Raw genomic sequence first — 23,099 nt, forward strand, 5'->3', positions numbered from 1 at the left:
AGGTTTCCTAACCCGGATATGGAATAATTTTAGGTCTCAGGGGAGGCCATGTTGTTTAAACTTCTTTTGGTGGGTTTTTTTTTTTTTTTTAATTGGAGTATAATTGCTTTACAATATTGTGTTAGTTTCTGTCATACAACGATGTGAATCAGCTATAAATATACATATATCCCCTCCTTCTAGGACCTTCCACCGCCCCCCAACCATCCCATCCCTCTAGGTCATCACAGAGCACCGAGTTGAGCTTCCTGTGCTCTATCCCTACTAGCTATCTATTTCACACATGGTAGTGTATATATGTCAATCCTAATCTCCCAATTCATCCCACCCTCCTTTTCCCACCCTGTGTCCACTTGTCTTTTAAACACAAATCACAGTTACCCTCAGAATGGCCTCAGTAACCTTCCTTGCCCATCATCCAGGATTCTCACCATTCACAGTCTACTTATTGCTTTTTGCCCTGACTCTCTTCCAGGAGGGTAGAAAAACCAGGAGGAAGAATGGAGTTGGGTGGAAGAGGGCAGAGGGGCAGGGCCAGCTGTAAAGTCAGGCCAGGGCATCAGAGATCACCCTGCCGAGATTGGTACCAAGAGCCCCGGGTTAGCACAGCACAGACACCTTGAATTGCAAAAACTTCAGGGCACCTCAACCCAAAATAGCTTCAGGCTCAAGGAAGGGCCAGAAGAGGAGGTGAGTGGTCTCTGAAGAGAAACTCATTGTTGAGGGCAGATGCCTCCTCCTAGTCTTAGGAGATGGGGGAGGTCCTGCTGGGGTGCGGCCAACAATTTTTCCTTCTCCAGGGTGTGCCTTGTGCTTGGGCCGTACAGGCTGCTGTCCTTCAGGTGGACTCTGCAGGGGGTCCCCCTCCCCCTTGCCGGAGGGAAACTTCGTGGCTTTGGAACCCGGCCTGAGGTCCTCTTCTCAGTGGCCTAGACACCCCAGGCTCGCAGCTGCAGTGACACTCTGGGCCGGTGTGTAGGTCCTGGGCATTGTGACCTCAGCTGTTCCACCCACAGAGAGGTGGTGGTCCTGCCTGACCTCAGCCTGTAAGCTGCCTAGGACAGTGGCCTGGTCACGGGGGCCCGTCGAGGGGAGGTTGGGAAGTGGAAGAACACTCTGGCCTCCTCCATCATGTCGGCCAAGAGGGTGGAACCGAAGAAGACAAGCCTGGTAAAGGGGAAACTCTGAGCGCCCACTGGGTAGAGGCGGAGGTGGGGGTACAGAGAGTCCCCAGCACACCCTCGGCTTTTCCTTCTCCCTCTGAGCATGAGGTAGCTAGCCTCTCAGCCTGGAAGGATGGTGGGGAATGGACCCCGGGCCTTGAGGTGGCAAGGACTCCCCGCTAGGACGAGGAGCACTGAAATGGGCCACTCCAACTCCAGCCACTCTGGAAGCCATGACCCCAGCCAGGCCTACCTCTGACCCACATGTTTAAGGCATAGAAGAAGCTCATTAAATAAAGGTAATTATCACCCACAATTTAAAGATTAAGAAATAAAGGCTCCGGAGAGACTAAGTAACTTGCCTAAGTTAACACAACCAGTGAGGAGGATGGCTGAGAGGAGGATTCCAGTCTATCTGTCTACCTCCAAAGTCAGTGTTCCCGAAAAACTACTTAGCCAGCTTCCTTCAGTTATCTCAAAGTGCTCTTGCCGGCCCCCCCAGCAAGAAGAGGGCAGCCTGCTGAACAGGCAGGTTTTAACATGACAAAATGTGAGTTGTCTTGGCTCAGGGGCTGGGGGTGTGTGGGCCTGATCTTAAGTGCAGTTGGACAGGCAGGGTTGAGTTGGGGGGAGTCCTCCCCAATTTTTTCCAGTCCTCCCCCAGCTTCCCTAGTCCTCCTCAAGCCTGATGCCTGGCAGCCTGAATCCCACCTTCCCTCTCTGCAGAGCAAGAACTACAGGGCAGTTTGCCTGGAATTGAAGCCGGAGCCGATCAAAGTAAGAAGCTTTTTTGATGCCATCCTGGCAGCCAGGCCTGAGAGCCCTGGGAAGGTGACTTGGAGCCAGGGGTCATTCGCCTATCCTGGTGGCCAAGACTTGTTCCAGGTGTTGGCAGATACATGAGAGAGAGAGTGAGAGAGAGCACTCTGCTGTCATAGAACAAAGCAGATGCATAAATAAATGAGGAAAAATTCAGTAGTGTTACCTATGATAAAGGGGATTGAAATAGGAAGCCAAAACTGGGTGGTTACTGTAGGTCTGGGGGGCTGTCAGAAAGGCCTTCCTCAGCCTGGAGAGGACAAGGCTCCGGCCGCTGGAGGGCCAAGGATGCGCGCCAGGGCTGGAGGAAGCCACACACGCAGAGGCCCTGGGGCGGGAATGAGCATGACTGCTAAGGGCATGGAAAGCTGAGGCCCAGCGGGCCAGGAAGGGAGTGGAATGAGATGGGCTCAGACAAAGGAGAAGGACTGAGGGAACGCTGCTGCTGGTGGGGCCAGGCCACCAGCTCTCACCTCTGCCCAGGCCCGAAGCGAGGAGCCGAACCTACGGGGGATCTCCCTTGCCTCTTCTGCCCACAATGGCTATTTCCAATATTCTGTGTTTCTGTTTTCAACCGACAGACATATGACTACAAAGGAGCTAAACAAGAAGGGCCATTTACCAAACCAGGAGGGACAAAGGAGCTAAAGGTAGGTGTGGGGACGCTGGAGGCAGCAGGTTGGACCAACCCAGTGAACAGGTGGAGCTGACGGAGCAACGTATGGGGCAGATAAACTGCTGGTCCCTGCAGTTCTGCTCCAGCCCCTGCGACTTCACGCCTTCTGCTTCTACTTTAAAATTATTTCTGGCTTACAGAATATTTTCCCAAAAAATGGTACAGTGAGTTCTAGTATACTCTTCCCCCAGATTTCCAAATGTTTTATCATGTTATTTTCTCTTTTTATCATATTTATATATGTGTATATACACACACACACACACACACACACACACACACACACACACTCTATATATATATCCTGAACCATTTGCAAGCATGTGGTTCTCCGAAATTTCAGTATACATTTCCTCAAAACAAGATCACTCTCTTACACAGCCATAGTACAATCATCCAGACATCAAAGTCGGGAGATTCATGTTGATACAGTTCTCATCTACAGCCCTTAATCTGATTCCCCCAGTTATCCTGCCAATGTCTTTCATAACAAAAGAGAAGATAAATTTTTTGGTTTGGGATCCAATTCAGAATCACACCTGGCTTCCAGTTTCCAAGTCTTTTTTCATCTGGAACAGTTCTTCGACCTTGTATTCTGCAACACTGTCAGTTTTGAGGATTACAAATCATGTGTTTTGTAGAATGGCCTCAGTCCAGGTTGTCTGATGCTTCCTCGCCATTAGACTTAGACCCTGCGATTTTGGTGGTGACACCACAGCAGGGAGTGTGTGGCCTTTTCACAGTGCATCAACATCCGGAGGTACAGTTCGTGCCACCGTACTATTTTCTTAACAGCATCCTTTCTTTCCTCCCTCCTGGCAATGATCTTCTGCTCCTTATGCCCCAGGATCTTATCTTTCCTTCTTTTGACTGTTTCCCTTCCATCCAAGACATTTCTTTACTCCTCTGTTTTATTTCCTCAGAATGAACTCAGGGAAGTGCGGGAAGAGCTGAAGGAAAAAATGGAGGAGATAAAACAGGTAACAGGATGAGACTTAACCTCTCATGGAGTTAAAGGGTAGTTCCCAGGAAAATGCAACACCTAACTTTGAATAGTGAAGGAATTCGAAAATTGCATGAAAGAGCAATCCCATTAACTAAGCCCAAATTCCCTAGAGTGCTTGTGTCAGGCAGCTTAGGTTATTTGTCTCTTTCATGTCTGAGGCTTAAATCCAATTTTGGAATGATAAGGGCTCTCTAAGGTGTCTCATTGATTAGGATGGGGAGATACAATCTTAGTAACAGAGTGAGAGGGGCTGACTTGGAATTTGGAGGCCATCAGGGGCCAATTTCTCCTCCCCTGAGCAAGCTGCAGACCAAGAACTCTTGTTTCTCTGATGAAATCACCTATAGTATATTTGTGAACAAAGAAAATACTCAAGCAAGAGTGTGTAATTGGAGCTGTGATTTGGGTTCCACGTGGCTGCCTTACAATGGCCAGATCCAAGTTATGCCCCGGCTGCTGCTGGTGGTGACTTGGTGGTACATGCATTTACCCTTCACAGACTCTTGGGAAGAAGTGGCTTAAATAAGTCATTATTAGAACATTCCTTAAACTTTATCAGCTCATTCCAGGGGAGCAGATACAGCACTTACCTTAAAACTCTCAAAAGACAACTCCACATTCAGTAATGTGCTGCGTGCCTTTCTTCCTCACTAGATAAAGGATGTAATGGACAAGGATTTTGATAAACTCCAGGAATTTGTGGAGATTATGAAGGTAAGTACTTACTGAATGCCCTCCATGGGCCAGTACCGTACCAGGAATCATGGAAGGAGAAGCCAGAGCCTGATCTGAAAGTGCTTACAATCTAGTAAGAGACTCAAACTCTATTGCATAAATAACAGGTAAGTATCAGAATCCGCCTGCTAATGCTGGAGCCAAGGAGATGAGGGTTTGATCCCTGGGTCAGGAAGATCTCCTGGAGGAGGAAATGGCAACCCACTCCAGTATCCTTGCCAGGATAATCTCATGGACAGAGGAACCTGGCGGGCTACAGTCTATGGGAGTCTCAAAGAGTCAGATGCAACTGAGCACACAGAAGCCATGCAAGTACAAAGTTAAATGATGACCAGTTGTCACTTAAGTAGGAGTTTAAAGACATGAGAAGTGAATGTGGACTGGGGTGACCAGAAAGTCATTTTAGAGAAAGTGAGTCTTTTTCTTTCTTCAATATTTATTTATTTGACTGTGTTGGGTCTTTTTTGTGGCACACAGTATCTTTTTAGTTGTGGCACGTGAACTCTTAGTTGGGGCATGTGGGATCTAGTGCTCTGACCATGGATTGAACCTGGGCCCCTGCATTGGGAGCGCAGTGTAATAGCCATTGGTTCACCAGGGAAGTGCCCTAGGGAAAGTGGGTGGTACGGTGAGTCTAAAAGTTTGAAAGGTAAATGCAAATCTATCCAAGAGTCCAATAAGGTTATTTTTGAATTCAGTAATTACTGAAAAGATTATCTAGTTTCTAGAATAGCAGTTTTCAAATTTTGAGTTTCAGAATCAGTGGGAGCACTAATATTAAGAAACAGAGCTCAGGTGCTTGCAGCCTGGGCTTTTATTCATGTTCCCCAGGAGAACAACCAATGTAAAAGTATAAATAGGCAAACACATTTACCTATAAATTTTTCAAGAGTTGTAAAGAGGCATCACCCTTACCAGATATTAAAATTCATAATGAAGTCACAATAATCAAACGAAGGTGGTACAGCCCAAGGATAAGCAGACAAATTAAGTAAAGCAGCATGCTGCTGCTGCTGCTGCTGCTAAGTCGCTTCAGTCGTGTCCGACTCTGTGCGACCCCAGAGACGGCAGCCCACCAGGCTTACCTGTCCCTGGGATTCTCCAGGCAAGAACACTGGACTGGGTTGCCATTTCCTTGTCCAATGCATGAAAGTGAAAAGTGAAAGCGAAGTCGCTCAGTCATGTCTGACTCACAGCAACTCCATGAACTGCAGCCCACCAGGCTCCTCCACCCATGGGATTCTCCAGGCAAGAGTACCAGAGTGGGGTGCCATTGCCTTCTCCGCCAAGCTGGGGCACCATTGCTCAAAATGCTGTTACATGATTAAGATGGTTGCTTCTGATGAGAACCAGGTCCTTAGCACTTCAGCAGTAGTTGTTAACATTGGCCACACGTTGGAATCACCTGTACTGTGGTTTTGAGCTGCCTCTCTTTACCTCTGGCTGCACCCCATAGCAGTTAAATCAGAGGTCTGGGCATTGGTAATTTTTAAAGATCCTCAGTTGATTCAATTATATGCTCACAGTTGGGCACCACAGCTCTATAAAATTTAAAATACAATAAAGATGATTTTTAAAATTATCAGTGAGAAGGACAAGATTATCAATATTAAGAATATTTATACGATGAAATATTCAACTATAAAAAATAATGAAGTAATGTCATTTGCAACAACGTGGATGGACCTAGAAATTGTCATACTTAGTGAAGTAAGTCAGAGAGAGAAACAAATGTCATGTTACTTATATGTGAAATCCTAAAAAATGCTACAAATGAACTTTCTTACAAAACAAAAACACAGCCACAGATGAAGGAAATAAACTTATGATTACTGGGGGGAGGGGAAGGGGAGGCGGGGTAAATTGGGAGACTGGGGTTGACACATACATACTACAATATATAAAATAGACAACAATAAGAAACTATTGTATAGCACGAGGAGCTCTTCTCAATGTAATGACCTACATGGGAAAAGGATTTTAAAAAGTGTGGATATATGTTTATCTGATTCACTTTGCTGTATTGCAGAAACTTTAATACAACATTGTAAATCAACTATATTCCAATAAAAATTAAACAAAAAGAAGAATATTGCCTGATTATATAAGGGGAAAACTTAACTCAGTTAACACTATAAACTGAAATAGTCTATAACATGAATTAAAAAAAAATAAGAAATTGTATGTATTTTACTGGATGGTCTAAATATAATTACAATGAAAGAAATCATAAAAGAAATACTGATATGTTTAACAATACAGAAAATTTAAAAATCATAACAGAAAAGCACCATACACATAATTAGAAAGTAAAGAACAGTTTGAAGGAAATAATTTTCCACAAATATGATCAACATAGACAAAAGGTTTTTATCTATAACATATAAAACTCACACAAATCATTAACAATCAAATAGGAAAATGGGGAAAGGGTATATGTGAACAATCCACAGATAAGAATATTACTAAAAAGCAAAAAAAAAAAAAAGAATATTACTAAAAAGCAATAAATACAAAGTTTTACCTAATGAATAAACAAATAAACACAAATGAAAACAACTTAGGTAATTGCCACATTCAAATAAACCAAGTTTTAATCTATGACAATTACAAATCAAGATAGGAATGCTCTTTACAGCTGATCAGAGTACAAGTTTGTACAAAACTGAAAAGGAATTTAGACAATAGGTATCAAAAATATCAAAACCCCATGACTTATCAACTCTTTGACTTCTCAGAATTTAACCTATGAGAATAATCAGAAATGCCTGCATGGGTACATATAAAGAGATGTTCATCACAGGATTATTTATAACAGCAAAAAATTGTCAACAGCCACAATTTTCAATAGTAGAGGAACAGTCAAATAAATTATGATATATCTATTAACATATAATGAAGATTAACTATAGGAGACAGTGTTTAGAAAGAATGCTTATAATGAGAATTTTAAAAAGCAAGATACAAGCAATAATGTATCGGCTGATCACAACTAGATGAAAAAAAATAGGTAAGTAATTATATAGAAAAAAGACTGGAAAGAAATCTACCAAAAGGGTTAATTGCTGTTATCACTAGATGATGAGATTAATTTTCCCTTTTATATTCCTCTGTATTGTCCAATTTTTCTGCAAAAGGTTGTGCTATTTCTGTATTAAAATGCAAACACAGTAAGTGTTTTGTTAGTGGGTAGGGCTGGATATCACAAGGCACAAAGGAGGCTATTTTGGGCACGGGAGCAGCTTGCACACAGCATGGAAGCAGGAGGAATGAGAAGCTTATCACGGTCAGTGGGGAGATCAGTCATATAAGTGGGATCATTGGGGGAAACTGTGAGAAATAAAACGGAGTGGGCACAAAGGCGATGGATAATGAAGGCTTTTGAAAGACGGGCAGACAGGTTGGGACTTGGTTGTGTAAGCGGTAAGAGGCCTCTGGAGATTCTTAATCAAAGAACACGCTAGGAACAGCACTTCAGAAAGCTGAGTTGGCAGCTGCTTGCAAGGTGGCTGGGGCAGGGTGGGGGTGGGGGCACCAGGAAGCAGGTGGGGGTCATCTGGAGCAAGAATATCAAACAGGAAGCCGCATCCCCGCTCAAGGTGAAGAAGGCTGGACCCAGTGTAGGAACAGAAGGAAAAGGGTCAATCCGAACGATGCAGTGAAGGGAAAATAGCATGCTTGGTGACTGATTCAGTAGAAAGAATGTAAGTGAGGCAAGCGTCCATGATGACACCAGTTTTAATCTGGATGGCTAGAAGAAAGAGATGACAGTCACAAAGACAGTAGGGAAAGAGCAAATTTAGAAGAGAACATGATGGAGATCAGTTTGAAGTATGAGTTTGAAGTGATGGTGAGACTTCTAAGAAAGTGAAATGTATTAACTCTTGCCGGTGCCAGCCGGCAAAGTCGATCAGGTCCCGAGAACGCGCACGGCGCGGCTGAGAAAGAAAACTACAGCAAGAGACTACAACAAAGATGGGGTCGAGAGGTTCAGACACGTCTCCACAAAGGGAAGCGGTCTGACACCGACTTTATTCAGCATCTTATATTTATACAGGAGAGCGTGAGAAAGACAAGACAGTTGACATTTTTTCTTGGTTGACCTATACATCTTACAAACAGTCACAAGAAATCTTGAGAGCATGGGAATGGCACCCTGTTATTATTTCTTACACCAGATAACATTTCTCTGTGCGTGAGAAGTTTGCACAGAACTCCAGGTGTCTGCAGTAAATAAGCACCTAATCTCTGGGGTGGCAGGACAGAGAGCTATGTTTGCAAGCAAACCCTCAAGGACTGAGGCAGCTCCCAGAGCTGTGTCCTTTGGACAAAGGACCCCATTCTCACAGGCAGCTCCCCGCAAACTCTGATGTTTTGGACCCAGGGGAGAATTTTAAATATATTTATTTATTTGACTGTGCCAGGTCTTATTTGTGGCACACGTCTTGGCTGTAGCATACGGGATCTAGTTCCCCTACCAGGGATGGAACCTGGGCCTCCTGCATCGGGAGTTCAGGATCTTCCTTGGACCACCAAGGAGGTCCTTGGACCCAGGGGGCATTTTGACTTCAAAGATATTTTGACTTTACTTATGAATACAAATATCTTATTCAAAATTTATACAAACACTTAAGTGCTTTTCAAAAAGATCTTTTTGGGAAATCATTTCCATCCTGACAGTAATTCCTTGATTAATTTTCTACCCCAGATCAATAAACTCTTCCCAAATCTTTCATTTTTTTATTATTAAAATGATTCCCCTGGAAGCGAATTTTTTTTTATATTTTGTGATATTCAATCCAACCCTATTTTTGTCCTCAACAGATATTATCAGTAATAACATCAGCCATCTTAGAGTTTCTTTATGACCACTATTTCTCTCCAATTTTTCCAGGTCAAATTTTATAGCTTTAAACTTTACCAAGAAGACTTTATTATTATTTCAGTTCTTAACAATACATGTGAGGAGCCATTTGCACTATTATCTATTTTGCATTGACCATTTCTGCCAGGAATTGAGTAAGAGATGGAACAAACACATATCCAGGATCTGTGTACATGGCAGGGGTCAAACCATTGGCGTCAGAAGTGTCTTTAGGGGTCATAAGGTTTGTTTTCTTGGTTCCATGATTTTATAGGCATTGAACCAAAGCAGATAGGGTTTCATTCAGGTGTGAAGTGAAGTGAAGTCGCTCAGTCATGTCTGACTCTTTGCAACCCCATAGACTGTAGCCTACTAGGCTCCTCTGTCCACGAGATTTTCCAGGCAATAGTACTGGAGTGGATTGCGATTTCCTTCTCCAGTTCATTCAGGTGTAAGATCAGGTAAAACAGATCCTGGCCTTTAACTCACTTGGAGACTTTGAACCAGCCCCTAAGGACTCTGCCTGTGCTTCAGCTTCCTCGTGGAATGGGGAAGGAGACAAGGAGGGGTGGGTGGCATGTGTCATGAACATTCTGTGAGCTACCTCACCCAGGGCCAGTGAGGATTCTTGAGGAAGTAATATGCGGAGGTGGCCTCACAGTGGTTCACAGAGTGAAGCAGGAGAAAGGGATTTCAGAAGCCCTTCATGATGATGATTCTAGCTTTGAATTCTCTTTTGGAAGGAAATGCAAAAGGATATGGATGAGAAGATGGATGTTTTAATAAATATACAGAAGAACAGCAAGTTGTAAGTACAACCTGCCCCCATCTCTCCTCATCCCTAAAGAGTCTCCTTCCTTTTCTTTGCCAAATGTCCCTGAAGTTCAGAGGACTCCCAGAGCCTTCAAGGAGCTGTCTTAGTTTCTCTTGCCCCCAGTGGCTTTGGAGTCAAGACCCTCCATGGCCACCCATGCTACTGGTGAGTTCCTTTCATGTTGAAAATTATTCTCCCCAATTCTGCCCCTTCCTGACTCCCCAGTCCCCTTAGGAGAGGACTGAAGATGCAGCAAGAACTCAGGCTGATAGGAAAGACAGACACAGAGCCACAGCTCCGGCTCAGGAAAATGGATGGGGCTGGTGGAGCACCGCTCTCCCTTCACAAAAAGATGGTGGCACGGCAACAACCAAAAGACCCAATGGATCCCCTTCACCAGTGTGACTCCTGCTTTGTAAGTGAAGCCCTCCCCACCCTGCCGCAGTGTTAAAGCCCCTGGTCTCCTGTTCCCCTCTACCTCCTCTGGGCTCTCTCCCCGGGTTCCACTCCTCTCCCGGCCTGGGGATGCCTCCCTAGTCTTGAATCCACTCTGGGGTCTTGCCCTCTAGGACTGGGGAGATTCTGAAACCATGACTAAGTAGGACTCAACCCTGGATGCGCCCACTCCCAAGTGCAACTATATTGTTCTGTCCTCTCCTATAGCAAGACCCGATGAGGTGCCCAGCAGCCTGGCCATCTTGGACCAGGGAAAAATGATCTTTCTTGTGCCGTTTCTGTCCTCCACAGGAGAAATGTTTGTTGTGTACCCCACAGAACAACTACGATCGGGGGTAGGTAGATCCCTGCAAGCCCCTTGTCTCAATCGGGTGCCCAGTCATCCCAAAGGCGGTGCTCCAGGGCGCATTCCCATCAACCCCAGCCTGTGCAGGCTCCGCCCCCACCGCATCCGCCCGGCCTTAGAGGGCGTGGCACTTTGAGAAAGGAGGACTTGCTTAGCCCAGCTTGGGGGCTGCCCAGAGGCCTCTGTGAAGGGCAGGGTGCCTTGCCAGCTGCCCAGCTGACCTCGCTTCAGGCTCCTGACTTTCTCCCCGTATAACAGGAAACTTCCATACCACGCCTGGGCATCCTTCTCACCCTTGGCGTCTGGACCTGCTTTCTGATTTATCTGTACTTCAACTCCTGTGTGACCGAGGACATAGTTCCAACTTAATGCTGCCTCAGGACCCATCAGCAGCTTGGGTTCAGCCTCTCCCCACTCCTTGAAAGACTTGCTGCCTTCTCACATACCACCCTGCCCCCGGCTCCTTCCACCCGGAGAGTAAAATCTTCGTTTAAAGCCAAAGCAGGAGTCAAAGTATTGAATATCAGTCTCAAACTTGAGTGTGGAAGGAGTATCACTTTTTTAGATCAAAATCAGTGTGTTTCAGACTCCAGCCTCTCTTCTTGCTTCCTCATGGTTCAAAGGGAAATCCTTAGGGTCATCCTTAGTGTCTCCACTGCCTCCCTCCACTTTACCTGGTTCTACAGATGTCCCAGGTCAAAGGGAAGGCCCTGAAGATATCCTATGCTATTCTGTATGATCCCAGAAGTGTGTGTGTGTGTTGGGCAATAGGAGGAACTCCTCAGCCCAGGGTCTAGCCTGCACTGCCTCCCTCTGTGGTCTCATTACCAAGCAGGACTTAAGGCTCCACTGTTCATGGGAACTTGCTCCCTTTTGGGGCTCTGAGGATCCACCCTTATTCTCTGGCATGTTTCCTCATCCCCACCTCACCTGAAGGAGACCTTGCCCTTCAGAGGCCTTTAAAGGTGGGGGCGGGCCATTGACCTCCCACTGCCCCATGCTGTGTCCTGCCCAAAATCCCTCCACCAAGATAAGGGGAAGCCTGGCTGCTGCCTTGAAATGAGAATGAAGAAAGATTCAGAGAAAATCGGACTTCAACAAACTATCCTGCCATGAGTGAAATTCTTTGCATTCAATTCAGTGTCCTCTGTGTCTGCATCTCCACTGTTGCCCTACAAATAAGTTCATCAGTACTATTTTTCTAGATTCCATATATATATGCGTTAATATACAATATTTGTTTTTCTTTTTCTGACTTACTTTACTCTGTACAATAGGCTTCAGTTTCATCCACCTCATTAGAACTGATTCAAGTGCCTTCCTTTTCATGACTGAATAATACTCCATTGTATATATGTACCACAGCTTCCTTATCCATTCATCTGTTGATGGACATCTAGGTTGCTTTTGTATCCTAGCTACTGTAAATAGTGCTCAGGATCACTCTGATTCTTCTTCTGCCTCCTCCTTCCACTTGGAAGGACCCCTGTGATTACATTGAGCCCTCCTTGATAATCCAGCTACTCTCCTTAGTTTAAAGGTCAGCTGATGATCAACCTTACTTCCCATTTGCTGTATAACATAACATATTCACAAGTTATAGAGATTAAAACATCTTTGGGGACTGATTTCTGCCATCAAAGAGGAGCCCCCACCCCAGACCCCATCCCTTGACTCCCAAACCTCCAGACACTTGGGAACATTGTATGGCTCAGTTCTGTGCTCAGTTCTGGTTTGGTATAGACCCACAAATTCGATACTCTTTCAAGAGGAACATAGTTCCTCTCCCCTTAAGTGAGGACTAGACAGAGTGTCTGGCTTCTAATGAATCGAATATGACGGAAGTGATGGTGTGTTACTTCTGAGATGATGTCATAAAGGACATGTGGCTTCCATCTTGCTCTCTTTCGCACACCAATTCTGGGTGAAGCTCACTGCCATGGGGTGTGGACCCAAGCAGGCCTATGGTGAGTGGCACATGGCAAGGAGCCTAGGCTTCCTGCCAACACTGGTGTGAGTAGCACTTTTCCAGCCCCAGCTGAGCCTTGAGAGGACTGCAGCCCTGGCCATCGCTTGACTGCCGCACCTCATGAGGAGACAATGAGTCAGAACCCAGAAGAGCTTCTCCTAACTACCTGACCCACAGACACTGTGAAATAATAAATGCTTGTTGCCCTAAGTTGCTAGGTTTTGAGGCAGTTTGTTACACAGTGAGAGATAACCCATGTGCCGGTTTGAAGAACTGAAACAAGGTCATCAGGGAAACAGCTGCCAGGATCAGCTGAAGTGCTGAGTCTTCGTTGTGCAAATGACTGCGCAGTGCTAACCAAGCTCCGAGGACTGGTGGCGTGGTCTCCGCAGTCCCTGTCCCTTGACCTTTCCAAGCTCCCCTGTGTCCCAGTTTCACATCATCCAACTCACAGGCAGCAGAAGGACAACACTGTGTGTTGGGGGACAGGTCTGCCTGGCTGTCAGACAGCTGTCGTGTCTGCCCTTGGGAACAGACCTTCAGGGAGCCACAGCCTGCCATTCCTGCCGATGCTTCCCATGGGCCAGCTTTGCTGGTGAGCTTGTGCTTTTTCTGTTGGTTTCAAGGTCACCTCATCTGGAAGGGAATTATGCTTGACCTGTCTCTTCTCTGAAAAGATGTGACTCCTCTCCTGAGAACAGAGCCTCTTGTGGGGAGGGCGCGTTTCCCCAACCCGGGCCACCACTTCTGCTTTGCACTACAGGACCCAATTGATCAGAACAAGGTGGACAGCCGACTCAACTTGCCCAGTCGATTTCTGTCCCTGGGAATTTGAAATTGGAATTTTGGGAGACTCAGTTGGCCCCCAGAACTGGTCTTATAATTAGGAGCTGGGGAGGCATCTGCCACTATCAGCCAAAGAAGCAGAGAAAGGTAATCTGCAGAAAAAGTAAACCATTTTGCAGAGAGAGAAGACTGAAAACAGAGGAGCTGAGAGAAGTGGAGACTCGTGCAGTTCCAGAGAGGGGGCAGCAAGTACCACTGCCTGGCCTCAGCCCTGCTGGCCTGGTGCTGGCCCCTGGCTTGGCTTCATGAGAGTCTCCAGACCCTTGGACCACAGCGCCTATTTCTGTTTAAGCAAAGCAGCTTTCTGTTACCACCCAATAAGCCTGAGCTAAGGCCCCACGGTTAGAAGGAATCTCAGAGAGTGGTCAGATCTTTTCAGTTTACAGTGAGGCTTCTGAGGCCCAGAGTGGTGCAGTGAAGTGCCCTCAGCCACACAGCCCATGTGTAGCAAAGCCAAGACCAGAACCCAGGTTTTCTGACTTCTGGGCCAGTGCTCTGTGACTCTTTGGGGCTGGTTGCATTTCCAAGGGCAATGAGATGAGATCAAAGGAGGAACAGATCTCAGGGTCAGCTGGCTCTGGACATGAATTAATGGTGTGGCTGCAGGTAAGTCACGTCGCCTCTCAGACTCCATGCTTTCATCTGGAATGTGAATATAACCACGTCTAATTCAAAGGGGTGTAATGAGAGCTAGGGCTTCCCTGGTAGTTCAGCTGATAAAGAATCTGCCAGCAATGCAGGAGACCCCAGTTCCATTCCTGGGTTGGAAAGATCTGCTGGAGAAGGAATAGGCTACCTATTCCAGTATTCTTGGGCTTCCCTGGTGACTCAGCTGGTAAAGAATCTGCCTGCAATGTGGTAGACCTGGGTTCGATCCCTGGGTTGGGAAGATCCCCTGAAGAAGGGAAAGGCTACCCTCTCCAGTATTCTGGCCTGGAGAATTCCATGAACTATATAGTCCATGGAGCCTCAAAGAGTCAGACACAATTGAGAGACTTTCACATTACTTTCAGTGAGAGCTAAATGAGAGCATATGTGGAGGAATTCAACTCTCAAAAAAACCCAGACTACTCTGACAGCAATGACGACAAAGTCAGAATTGCCTTTCCCAGATGAAAAAGTTTCAGTTCTCCATTGCAGTTTCCCAACACCTGGACTGACTGCAGTCAGAGTGAGGTCTGCAATGAAATGAGATTTGAACTACTTCCATATTAAAAAAAATAAGTGTTTTGAGAGGAAGTATATATTAGGAAATGAATCAATAAGAAATTATTAGATGGTATGGGGATTGAGACTGTTCTAGAGGTCAGAGTGGTCCCTTGTAAAGCAGTATCCTTCCTTTCTAATCTCGGTGTCTGATTTCTAGCAGAGTGAAGGGCAAGTGGATCACCCCAGCCCACCCACAGGTGACAGGTGCTGCAGCCCCAGGCCCTGACTCAAGGAGTCACCAGAGAAACAGCTGGGCAGGCAGGGCTGGGCCCAGAAGGAGGCCAGACTGTATCATCCTTTCCCATCACTGCCCTGGGCCCTGGCATGACCCGAACTCACAGCCTCCCTTCTCCCTGGTCACAGGTTGCCGCCAGCTCCAGAAGGTGGGTGAGGGTGGGCTCAGGCATCCACCACCATGGTCAGGAGCCCCATCTCTCCCGGGTGCAACAGGTCTGAGTATATACATTTCCATGGCAATGAACTTCCCACCCACCTTCCTAAGTGTTCCTGTCTGGCTTCAGGGATCCCTAGAGCCTCCCTGCACCCTCTTCAGTATTTGGAAGGTGACTTCCCTTCTGATAAGTGTGACCAAGGTGACTCTGGTACTTCCCTCTATATTAGAAAAAACAAACAAACAAACAAAAAAAACCCACAACCAAATCCAATCCAGATCTTACTCAGAGATTGAACAGTGAGTCTGAAAGCCTGACCCTAATTCCAATCCTAGAGGACCCAGAAGATGAAGAGTGGGCCTTCAGCAGGTGGTGAAGCAAAATGGTGCAAAGTTGCCCCCTGACACTTTAATATCAACATCAGCTTTTAAATGTGACCAAGAAATGTTCATTTTGTTTTTTATGGGTCATGTGTCTGTAGGGAGATGAGCAACTCCAGGATGAGTCTAATTCACACAAATATTTCTGAGAGCAACTTGGTGATATGTATCAGATGCTTTAAAAGATAGGGAAAAAAATTACAGATGGCTGCCAGGATTTAGCTACAAGGATACTCATCAAGGAGTCATTTGTGACATGTATATATTTTAAAATCAGAAACAACATAAATGAACACCAGTTGGTTAAATAAATTGTGGTACACCCATAAAATGAAATGCTCTGCTGACATTAAGAATAATATGTTGTTGAAATATATTTAATGCCATTGATAGTATTGGTGTATTACATAGTATTCAAATATCACCCCATTTTTTTGGTAAAAAATTTATATGTGTGTGTATGTGCATGCACATAGAGCCTGCATGAACTGAAGACACTTAGAAATATACAAGAATAGACTAATAGCAGTGGTTTTCTCTGAGCAGTAAGATTATGACAATTTCTGACATCATTCTTTGTGTTTATCTATAATCTCTAATGTTTCTATAAGGCACATGCATTATCTGTATAATAAAACTAACAGCTTTTCTTTTTTTTTAAGGAAGAGAAAGATGGCCCAGGAAGGACCCTTAAGAATAGAGACAAAGTCAGGTGAGATCTCCCCACATCCTTTCTGATGAGAAGCACCTTGGATCTTTCTGTTTCCTGGGAGTGGCCAATGAAGTTGTGCCCTAGCCAAGTGTTCTCCCAGAGGAAGGGGCAAATGGACCCCACTCAAAGGATAATTTAAAAGGAAAAGAGGAGGGACTTCCCTGGTGCTCCAGTGTCTAAGACTCTGTACTCCCAGTGCAGGGGGCTGGGGTTTGACCCCTGGTCAGGGAACTAGATCCCACATGCTGCAACTAGAGGTTCTCATGCCACAACCAAAGATCCTGCATTCCACAACTAAGACTCAGTGCAGCCAAAAATAAAAGGGATAATAGGGAACAAGATGAATGTGGGTAGATGTTTACAGCCATGAATACATACCCTCCCACCACTGCTCCCAGGGATCTCTGCACGCCACCCTCCACTCTCGCCTGAGCAATCACAGTGCTCCTGGAGTAGAGGAGGATTTCCCACAGTCCATCCCCAACAAGCCAAACTTATCCTTTTAGAATGTCAGTTAGATTGTGTTGCTCTTATGCTCAGAACTTCCAGTGTTTGCCCTTTTCTCTCAGAGAAAAATCCAAAGTTGATGCTGGCAATGCCCTCAAGGATGGACCCTGCTCCTCCACACTCATCTCTTACCTGTTTTCATTCCCCACAACCTCTGGGCTCCTCTTTCTTCTTCACACACACCATATACACTCTTTCCTCAGGGCCTTTGCACTCACAAATGGTCCCTCCCATTTCTTCAGCTAGCCACGTGGTCATCCCCTCAAAATTACATTCTCTCTCTCTCTTTTTTTTTCATTTTAAAATAGTCTTTATTACTTTAAAGTATTTGCATACATTGAATTTTGGAGATGTACAGTTCTGAGTTTTAACATATATTGGGTTGGCCAGAAAGTTCATTTGGATTTTCCCCATCTTACAGAAAATCCAAATGAACTTTTTTTTTTTTAATTGGAGTACAATTGCTTTACAATGTTGTGTTATATACATATGTCCCTTCCCTCTTGAGCCTCCCTCCCACCCCCCGCCCATGTCATCACTGAGCGCCAAGCTGAGCTCCCTGTGCTATACAGCAGCTTCCCGATAGTGATCTATTTTACATATGGTAGTGTATATATCCGGAGAAGGCAATGGCACCCCACTCCAGTACTCTTGCCTGGAAAATCCCATGGATGGAGGAGCCTGGAAGGCTGCAGTCCATGGGGTCGCTGAGGGTCGGACAGGACTGAGCGACTTCACTTTCACTTTTCACTTTCATGCATTGGAGAAGGCAATGGCAACCCACTCCAGTGTTCTTGCCTGGAGAATCCCAGGGACGGGAGAGCCTGGTGGGCTGCCGTCTGTGGGGTCGCACAGAGTCGGACACGACTGAAGCAACTTAGCAGCAGTAGCAGCAGCAGTGTATATATCAGAGAAGGCAATGGCACCCCACTCTAGTACTCTTGCCTGGAGAATCCCATGGACAGAGGAGCCTGGTAGGCTGCAGTCCATGGGGTAGTGAAGAGTCGGACATGACTGAGGGACTTCACTTTCACTTTTCACTTTCATGCATTGGACAAGGAAATGGCAACCCACTCCAGTGTTCTTGCCTGGAGAATCCCAGGGACAGGGGAGCTTAGTGGGTTGCTGTCTATGGGATCGCACAGAGTCCGACACGACTGAAGCGACTTAGCAGCAGCAGCAGCAGCAGCAGCAGTGTATATATGTCAGCGTCACCTTCCCAGTGACACTTTCCCAGTCTGCACAAACAACAGTATGCTCACGCTCCGAGTTCCTTATCCTCCTCACTCTCCTTTGTTGGCCTCTGCAGCTCACTTAGCACCAGCTCACATCCTATCCATTTCACTTGTCTGTGGTCTGTCTTCTGCTCGAATGTAAGTTCCTTGAGAGCAGAGATTGTGTTTCTGTCACTGCTGGATGTGGGGCCCATGGCAGTGCCAAGGGCACAGCAGGGGGTTGACAGATACTTGCCGGATGGACACATGAGTATGAAGATATTTGCCATGTGCTGAACACTACAGGCTCTGCACTAAGAACTTCACCTGCATCGTTTCATTTTATTCTTACAACAACCCCATGAAGTCATTCTGTCTGTCTTTCTATGAGGTCACGTAAATGGTCATCTTCCCTATTTTGTGCAGGATGAAGCAGACTCAGAGAAGGTAATGAACATAATCTGTCCAAGGTCATAGCATAAGTGGCAGAGGTGAGGTCAGAATTCTGCCTGAGCATTCTGATGTCAGAATCTATTTCCTCTACACTCTTGCTTTCCCTGTGTGGTCCCTAGACCAGCAGCATCAGCATAATCTAGGAGCTTGTTTGGAATGCAGAGTCTCAGGCTATATGGCAGACCTACTGAATCAGGACCTGCATTTTAACACAACTTCCCAGGTGACTCCAGTGTGCTCTAGTGTGAGAAGCTGTGCTGTGCCATCAGCTGTATGGAAAATAGGGGCCTTCACTGAGCAAGAGGCTGTGACAGTCTGGGTTAGTTTGGCCTTGGGTTCTCTCCCTCTGCCCGCTACCTTCCTACCCGGGAGCTCTTTAGTGTCCGCCTGGCTTTGGGGGAGCCACGACTCATGATGAGTACAGAAAGCTCAGCGCCGGCCCCTGTCCAGGGGCCAGTCCCGCTGTGGGCAACTTTGGTTCTCCCTCTTGGAGAAAGTTCTCTCAGCTCACTCAGACAAAACCTCATGTGTGCCTCTTAAAAGCAAATGAGAGAGCCTGCTACTATCAGAGATACAGCACTGAGCCTGGAGCAGAAGGTGTTTCCACCTGACACTTATGCACTGGGGCCAGGGAGGTTGTTAAAACCAAAACCTGCTTTCAATTAAATTGTTAATGTCTGGGAGCCCACCCTGACACTCATTTTTATCACCAAGGGCCACTTTCAGTCTTGATATTCATGAAGAATGAGCGTGTCATAAAACCAGAAATCCTCATTCCCAGTCTCGCCCAAGCCCATTAAAAACAAAAGTAAACATTAACTATAAACCCAGATATGCAAAAACCACCTATGAAAATACACCAGCAGAGGGTGCTGTGACCCCATCAGTCCCTGCCCACTGGCCCCCTCCAGAAGCAAAAGTTGCAAAGATGCAAGAACATAAATCACACAAGATTAGGGGTCTGGATCCTGGGTCCCACCCTGGCTTCATCTATGGAATCTTGTGGGAGCCCAGGGCAACAGAAACCTCTGATCTGTGCCTGCAGGAAAGTCAGTGTTCACTCAAATAGGGATGGGTTCCAAAAGTCCACCTCCAGATCTGGCATTAGCAACTCAAAATGAAGTCACTTTCATTCATGCTTTTATTCCCTTAACCAGCACTTGCTGAGCACCTGTGATGAGCCAGGCACAGGGCTAGACCATGCATTTTCCCCATCAAGTGATGCCATAACAACTAGATCCTGAGGCTAAAGCCTTTTAAGTCTTTAATAGAGAGGAAATAGAGCTAATAAGGTTATTTTCTGTTCCAGGGTCAGAGGAAAGGAATAGGGGAAGGGCAGTGTGGAGGAGAGGAAAGTAAGCGTGGGAAGAGGAGAAGAAGAGAGACCAGTAGGAGCAAGAGGACCCTGGGGAAGAGGAAGGGAAGTTGGCTTCCAGCCCCTGCCTGGTGCATATAAAATATAACCTTAAGAAGTTAGTCTCTGGCTTCCTCCCATTTTCCTTTCTAGACCCTGACTTGGGCATCTCTCCAGAGCCTTGGACTGCCCAGGGATCCTGCAACATGCCCCAACCTGCCCTGCCCATCATGGTCACCATGATCCAGGGTTTTCCACCCTCCACTCCCCATCCACACCCCCAGGCTTGCAGCTGCCCTTGTCAGCTCAGTGTTGGCAGCTGAGTCACCCATTAAACTAACACACGCTGACATGCAGCAGGCTGGTCCTCCCAGGGACACTGTGCGTCTTTTCAAGAAGACCCAACCAAATCCACCTCTAGGTGGTAGATTCCCAGAGAGTGGGCTGAAAGGACATGACAACTTCAGGCTGTTCGTGTCAGGGGTGGTATTCTGAAAACAAAGCCAGAACACCTGTTTGGGGAGGGCGGGGTGGTCTCACACAATCTCTTAGGGGAGCCAGCAGGAGGGACTTCCGGTGGGGGTGCTGGTATGGAAAAGTCATTGGCAAGTCAAGGATTTGCAGGTCAGTGATACATCTCTGAGCAGTTTTGAGTTTTGTGACTGTGACGTGTGTGTGTGCTGGGTTGAGACCAGAGAGAGAAGGTCTGCAGGGCTGGATGCAGGAGAACCACTGAGGCAGGAGCAGGGTCCTCCCAGAGCTGGGGCCTCTCTGTGGTTGACGGCAGGCTCGGCTTCTGCAAGGCCACCTCCCAGGAGCACCTCCCGGCGGAGCACGCTCTGAAGATCCTGACGGTAGAACAGGAGGCTGCATTGACCGCTGCCCCTTCTCAATTCCCTGCTTGTGGGAGACCTGCTCAGATAGTCCTGCCTTTCTGGAAGCCTGGGTTTTTCCAAAGGGCCTGCTGCTGCTGCTGCTAAGTCACTTCAGTAATGTCCGACTCTGTGCGACCCCAGAGACGGCAGCCCACCAGGCTCCCCCGTCCCTGGGATTCTCCAGGCAAGAACACTGGAGTGGGTTGCCATTTCCTTCTCCAGTGCGTGAAAGTGAAAAGTCAAAGTGAAGTCGCTCAGTCGTGTCCGACTCTTAGCGACCCCATGGACTGCAGCCTACCAGGCTCCTCCATCCATGGGAGTTTCCAGGCAAGAGTACTGGAGTGGGGTGCCATTGCCTTCTGGTGGGAGGTAATTGGACACAGAAGGGGCGGAAGGGACGGTGACAGGACCATGGCCAAGGCAGACTCCCCCACGGCAGCCACTGGCCCTGCAGCAGGCGTCACCAGGGTGCTTGGCGCTGAAGCTGTCCTTCGGGATGAATCTTGGGCATCGGGCATTGCTTCCGTGCTTCAGCTGCCTACCCCCAATCCCGGGGCCTCCTGGAGGATCCCAAGTCAGGGCTTGCTGTTGCTCTGAAAAGGTCCGCTTGCTGCACAGGAAGTGAAGCACTGCGGGAGGAAGCCTGTTTGCTCACCAGGCCTGGGTACAACAGGAAAAAGTGGTATGTGTCTACATAGAAGGACTTAAAGCTGGTGTAAAGCCCTGCCTGGTTTGCTATGCCTTTGATAAGGCTGCTCTCACCACAGGGCACGTTCCCCTGGTTTTACCTCTCAAAGCCCCAGCCATTGGTGGTGACAGAGGTCAAATTGGAGGTTCAGGGGAGGGTTCTAGAGTGCTGATAATATCCTGTTCTTGACCTGGGTGGTGGTGATACGAGTGTGTGCTATGTATAAACATTTATTCATCAAACCACAGATGATGCAGCTGCTTTGGAAAACAGTTTGTTGTTTCCTCAGAAACTTTAACATGGAGTTACCACTATGACCCAGCAATTCCACTCCTGGGTGTATACCCTGAAGAATTGAAAATATATGCTACACACACACACACACAACGTGTGCATGAATATTTACAGCAGCATTATTCATAACAGTAAATGTTCATCAGCTGGTGATGAATCACAAAATGCGATCTGTCCATACCATGGAATATTACTCAACCATAAAAAGCAAGGATGTACTGATACATGCTATGACGTGAGTGGACCTTCCTTGAAAACATTATGCTCAGTGAAAAAAGCCAGTCACAAAGGCCTCCATATAGTATGACTTTATTTATATTAAAAGTCCAGAATAGGCAAATCCACAGAGATATAAAATAGATTGGTAATTGCTAGGGGCTGAGGCAGGGGGAAGTGGGGAATGAGTGCTAATGGATATGGGATTTCTTTTGGGGGGTGATGGGAATGTTCTGGAATTACATAGTGGCAACAATTATAGATCTCTATGACTATACGAAAGATGGTTCAAGTATACACTTTAAAAGGGTGAACTTTATAGTGTGTGAATTGTATCTCAAAAACTGGATCTCGTTCTCTTTGATCTACGAATGTTACACCTTAATAATTTCTTTAAAGTTGAAAAGTGAAGATGCCACTACTCTGTTGCTATGTTCCTGGTTCTTAAGAAAAGTCACTGCCAAAATGCCGCCTCCTCTATGACAGCTCCCTCATCCCTGCTCTGAGCTCCTTCAGCGTTTAGTCCTGACACCCCGCTAACTACTTACTACTTGGAGAGCCTGGCCATTTAGAGTGCAGCTGAGGACCAGCATGCCTGTATCTCTTGGAGGCTTTTTACATGTGCAGCATTTCAGGTCCCTCAGGCCCGCTCCATCAGACTCTGCGTTTCAAAAAGATTGCCAGGGAATTCACATGCACATTCATGTTTGAGAAACACTGCTCTCGAAGGCTTCCCCCTACCTCCTCCTCCTCCATCCGCTGTCTACACCTGAAGGCTCTTTTTGTCTCTCCCCACCTGGTGCTCATCAGCATTTGTGGATTCAGTGCTATTGGCCTCAGAACTAAAGTCAATACCTACTCTAAGACCAGGATAGAGAAACTAAAATCTGGGGACACTTTGGTCAGATAAAAGGAATACGTAAACTCTGCACGTCCAAAGCGAGGTCTCCAAATACCATTTCCCACTGAAAGGCACCAGGGCCTTGGGAGAGATGGCTGATTCTAAGTCTAAGCAGAAAGCATACAAGATTAGGCTTGTTTAAAATGTACACGTCTTCTCTGTGTTGCGCTGTGCTCAGTCGTGTCTGACTCTTTGCAACCCCATAGACTG

General features: G+C 46.6%; 1 protein-coding gene across 6 annotated transcripts; it reads left to right on the forward strand.

Annotated features, from left to right (window-relative positions):
• Positions 1–970: 970 nt before the first annotated feature.
• On the forward strand, positions 971–20,261 carry TEX35 (testis expressed 35). 6 transcript variants are annotated; one of them, XM_070768505.1, is made up of 10 exons: positions 999–1,170; positions 1,890–1,940; positions 2,564–2,632; positions 3,582–3,638; positions 4,319–4,378; positions 10,007–10,071; positions 10,303–10,492; positions 10,825–10,868; positions 16,338–16,387; positions 19,871–20,235. In XM_070768505.1, exons 1-10 carry the CDS (start codon positions 1,132–1,134, stop codon positions 19,918–19,920), a joined length of 675 nt encoding a protein of 224 aa, XP_070624606.1. In that variant the 5' UTR covers positions 999–1,131; the 3' UTR covers positions 19,921–20,235. The 6 variants fall into 6 exon arrangements, 5 of the variants coding, with proteins under 5 accessions (XP_070624608.1, XP_070624606.1, XP_070624609.1 ...); XM_070768507.1 differs by lacking the exon at positions 1,890–1,940 and having other exon boundaries at positions 971–1,170; positions 19,871–20,261; XM_070768508.1 differs by lacking the exon at positions 10,825–10,868 and having other exon boundaries at positions 1,003–1,170; positions 19,871–20,233.
• Positions 20,262–23,099: the final 2,838 nt, after the last annotated feature.

Source organism: Bos indicus, chromosome 16 (genome assembly GCF_029378745.1).
Source record: "Bos indicus isolate NIAB-ARS_2022 breed Sahiwal x Tharparkar chromosome 16, NIAB-ARS_B.indTharparkar_mat_pri_1.0, whole genome shotgun sequence".
NCBI classification, from domain to species: Eukaryota; Metazoa; Chordata; class Mammalia; order Artiodactyla; family Bovidae; genus Bos; species Bos indicus.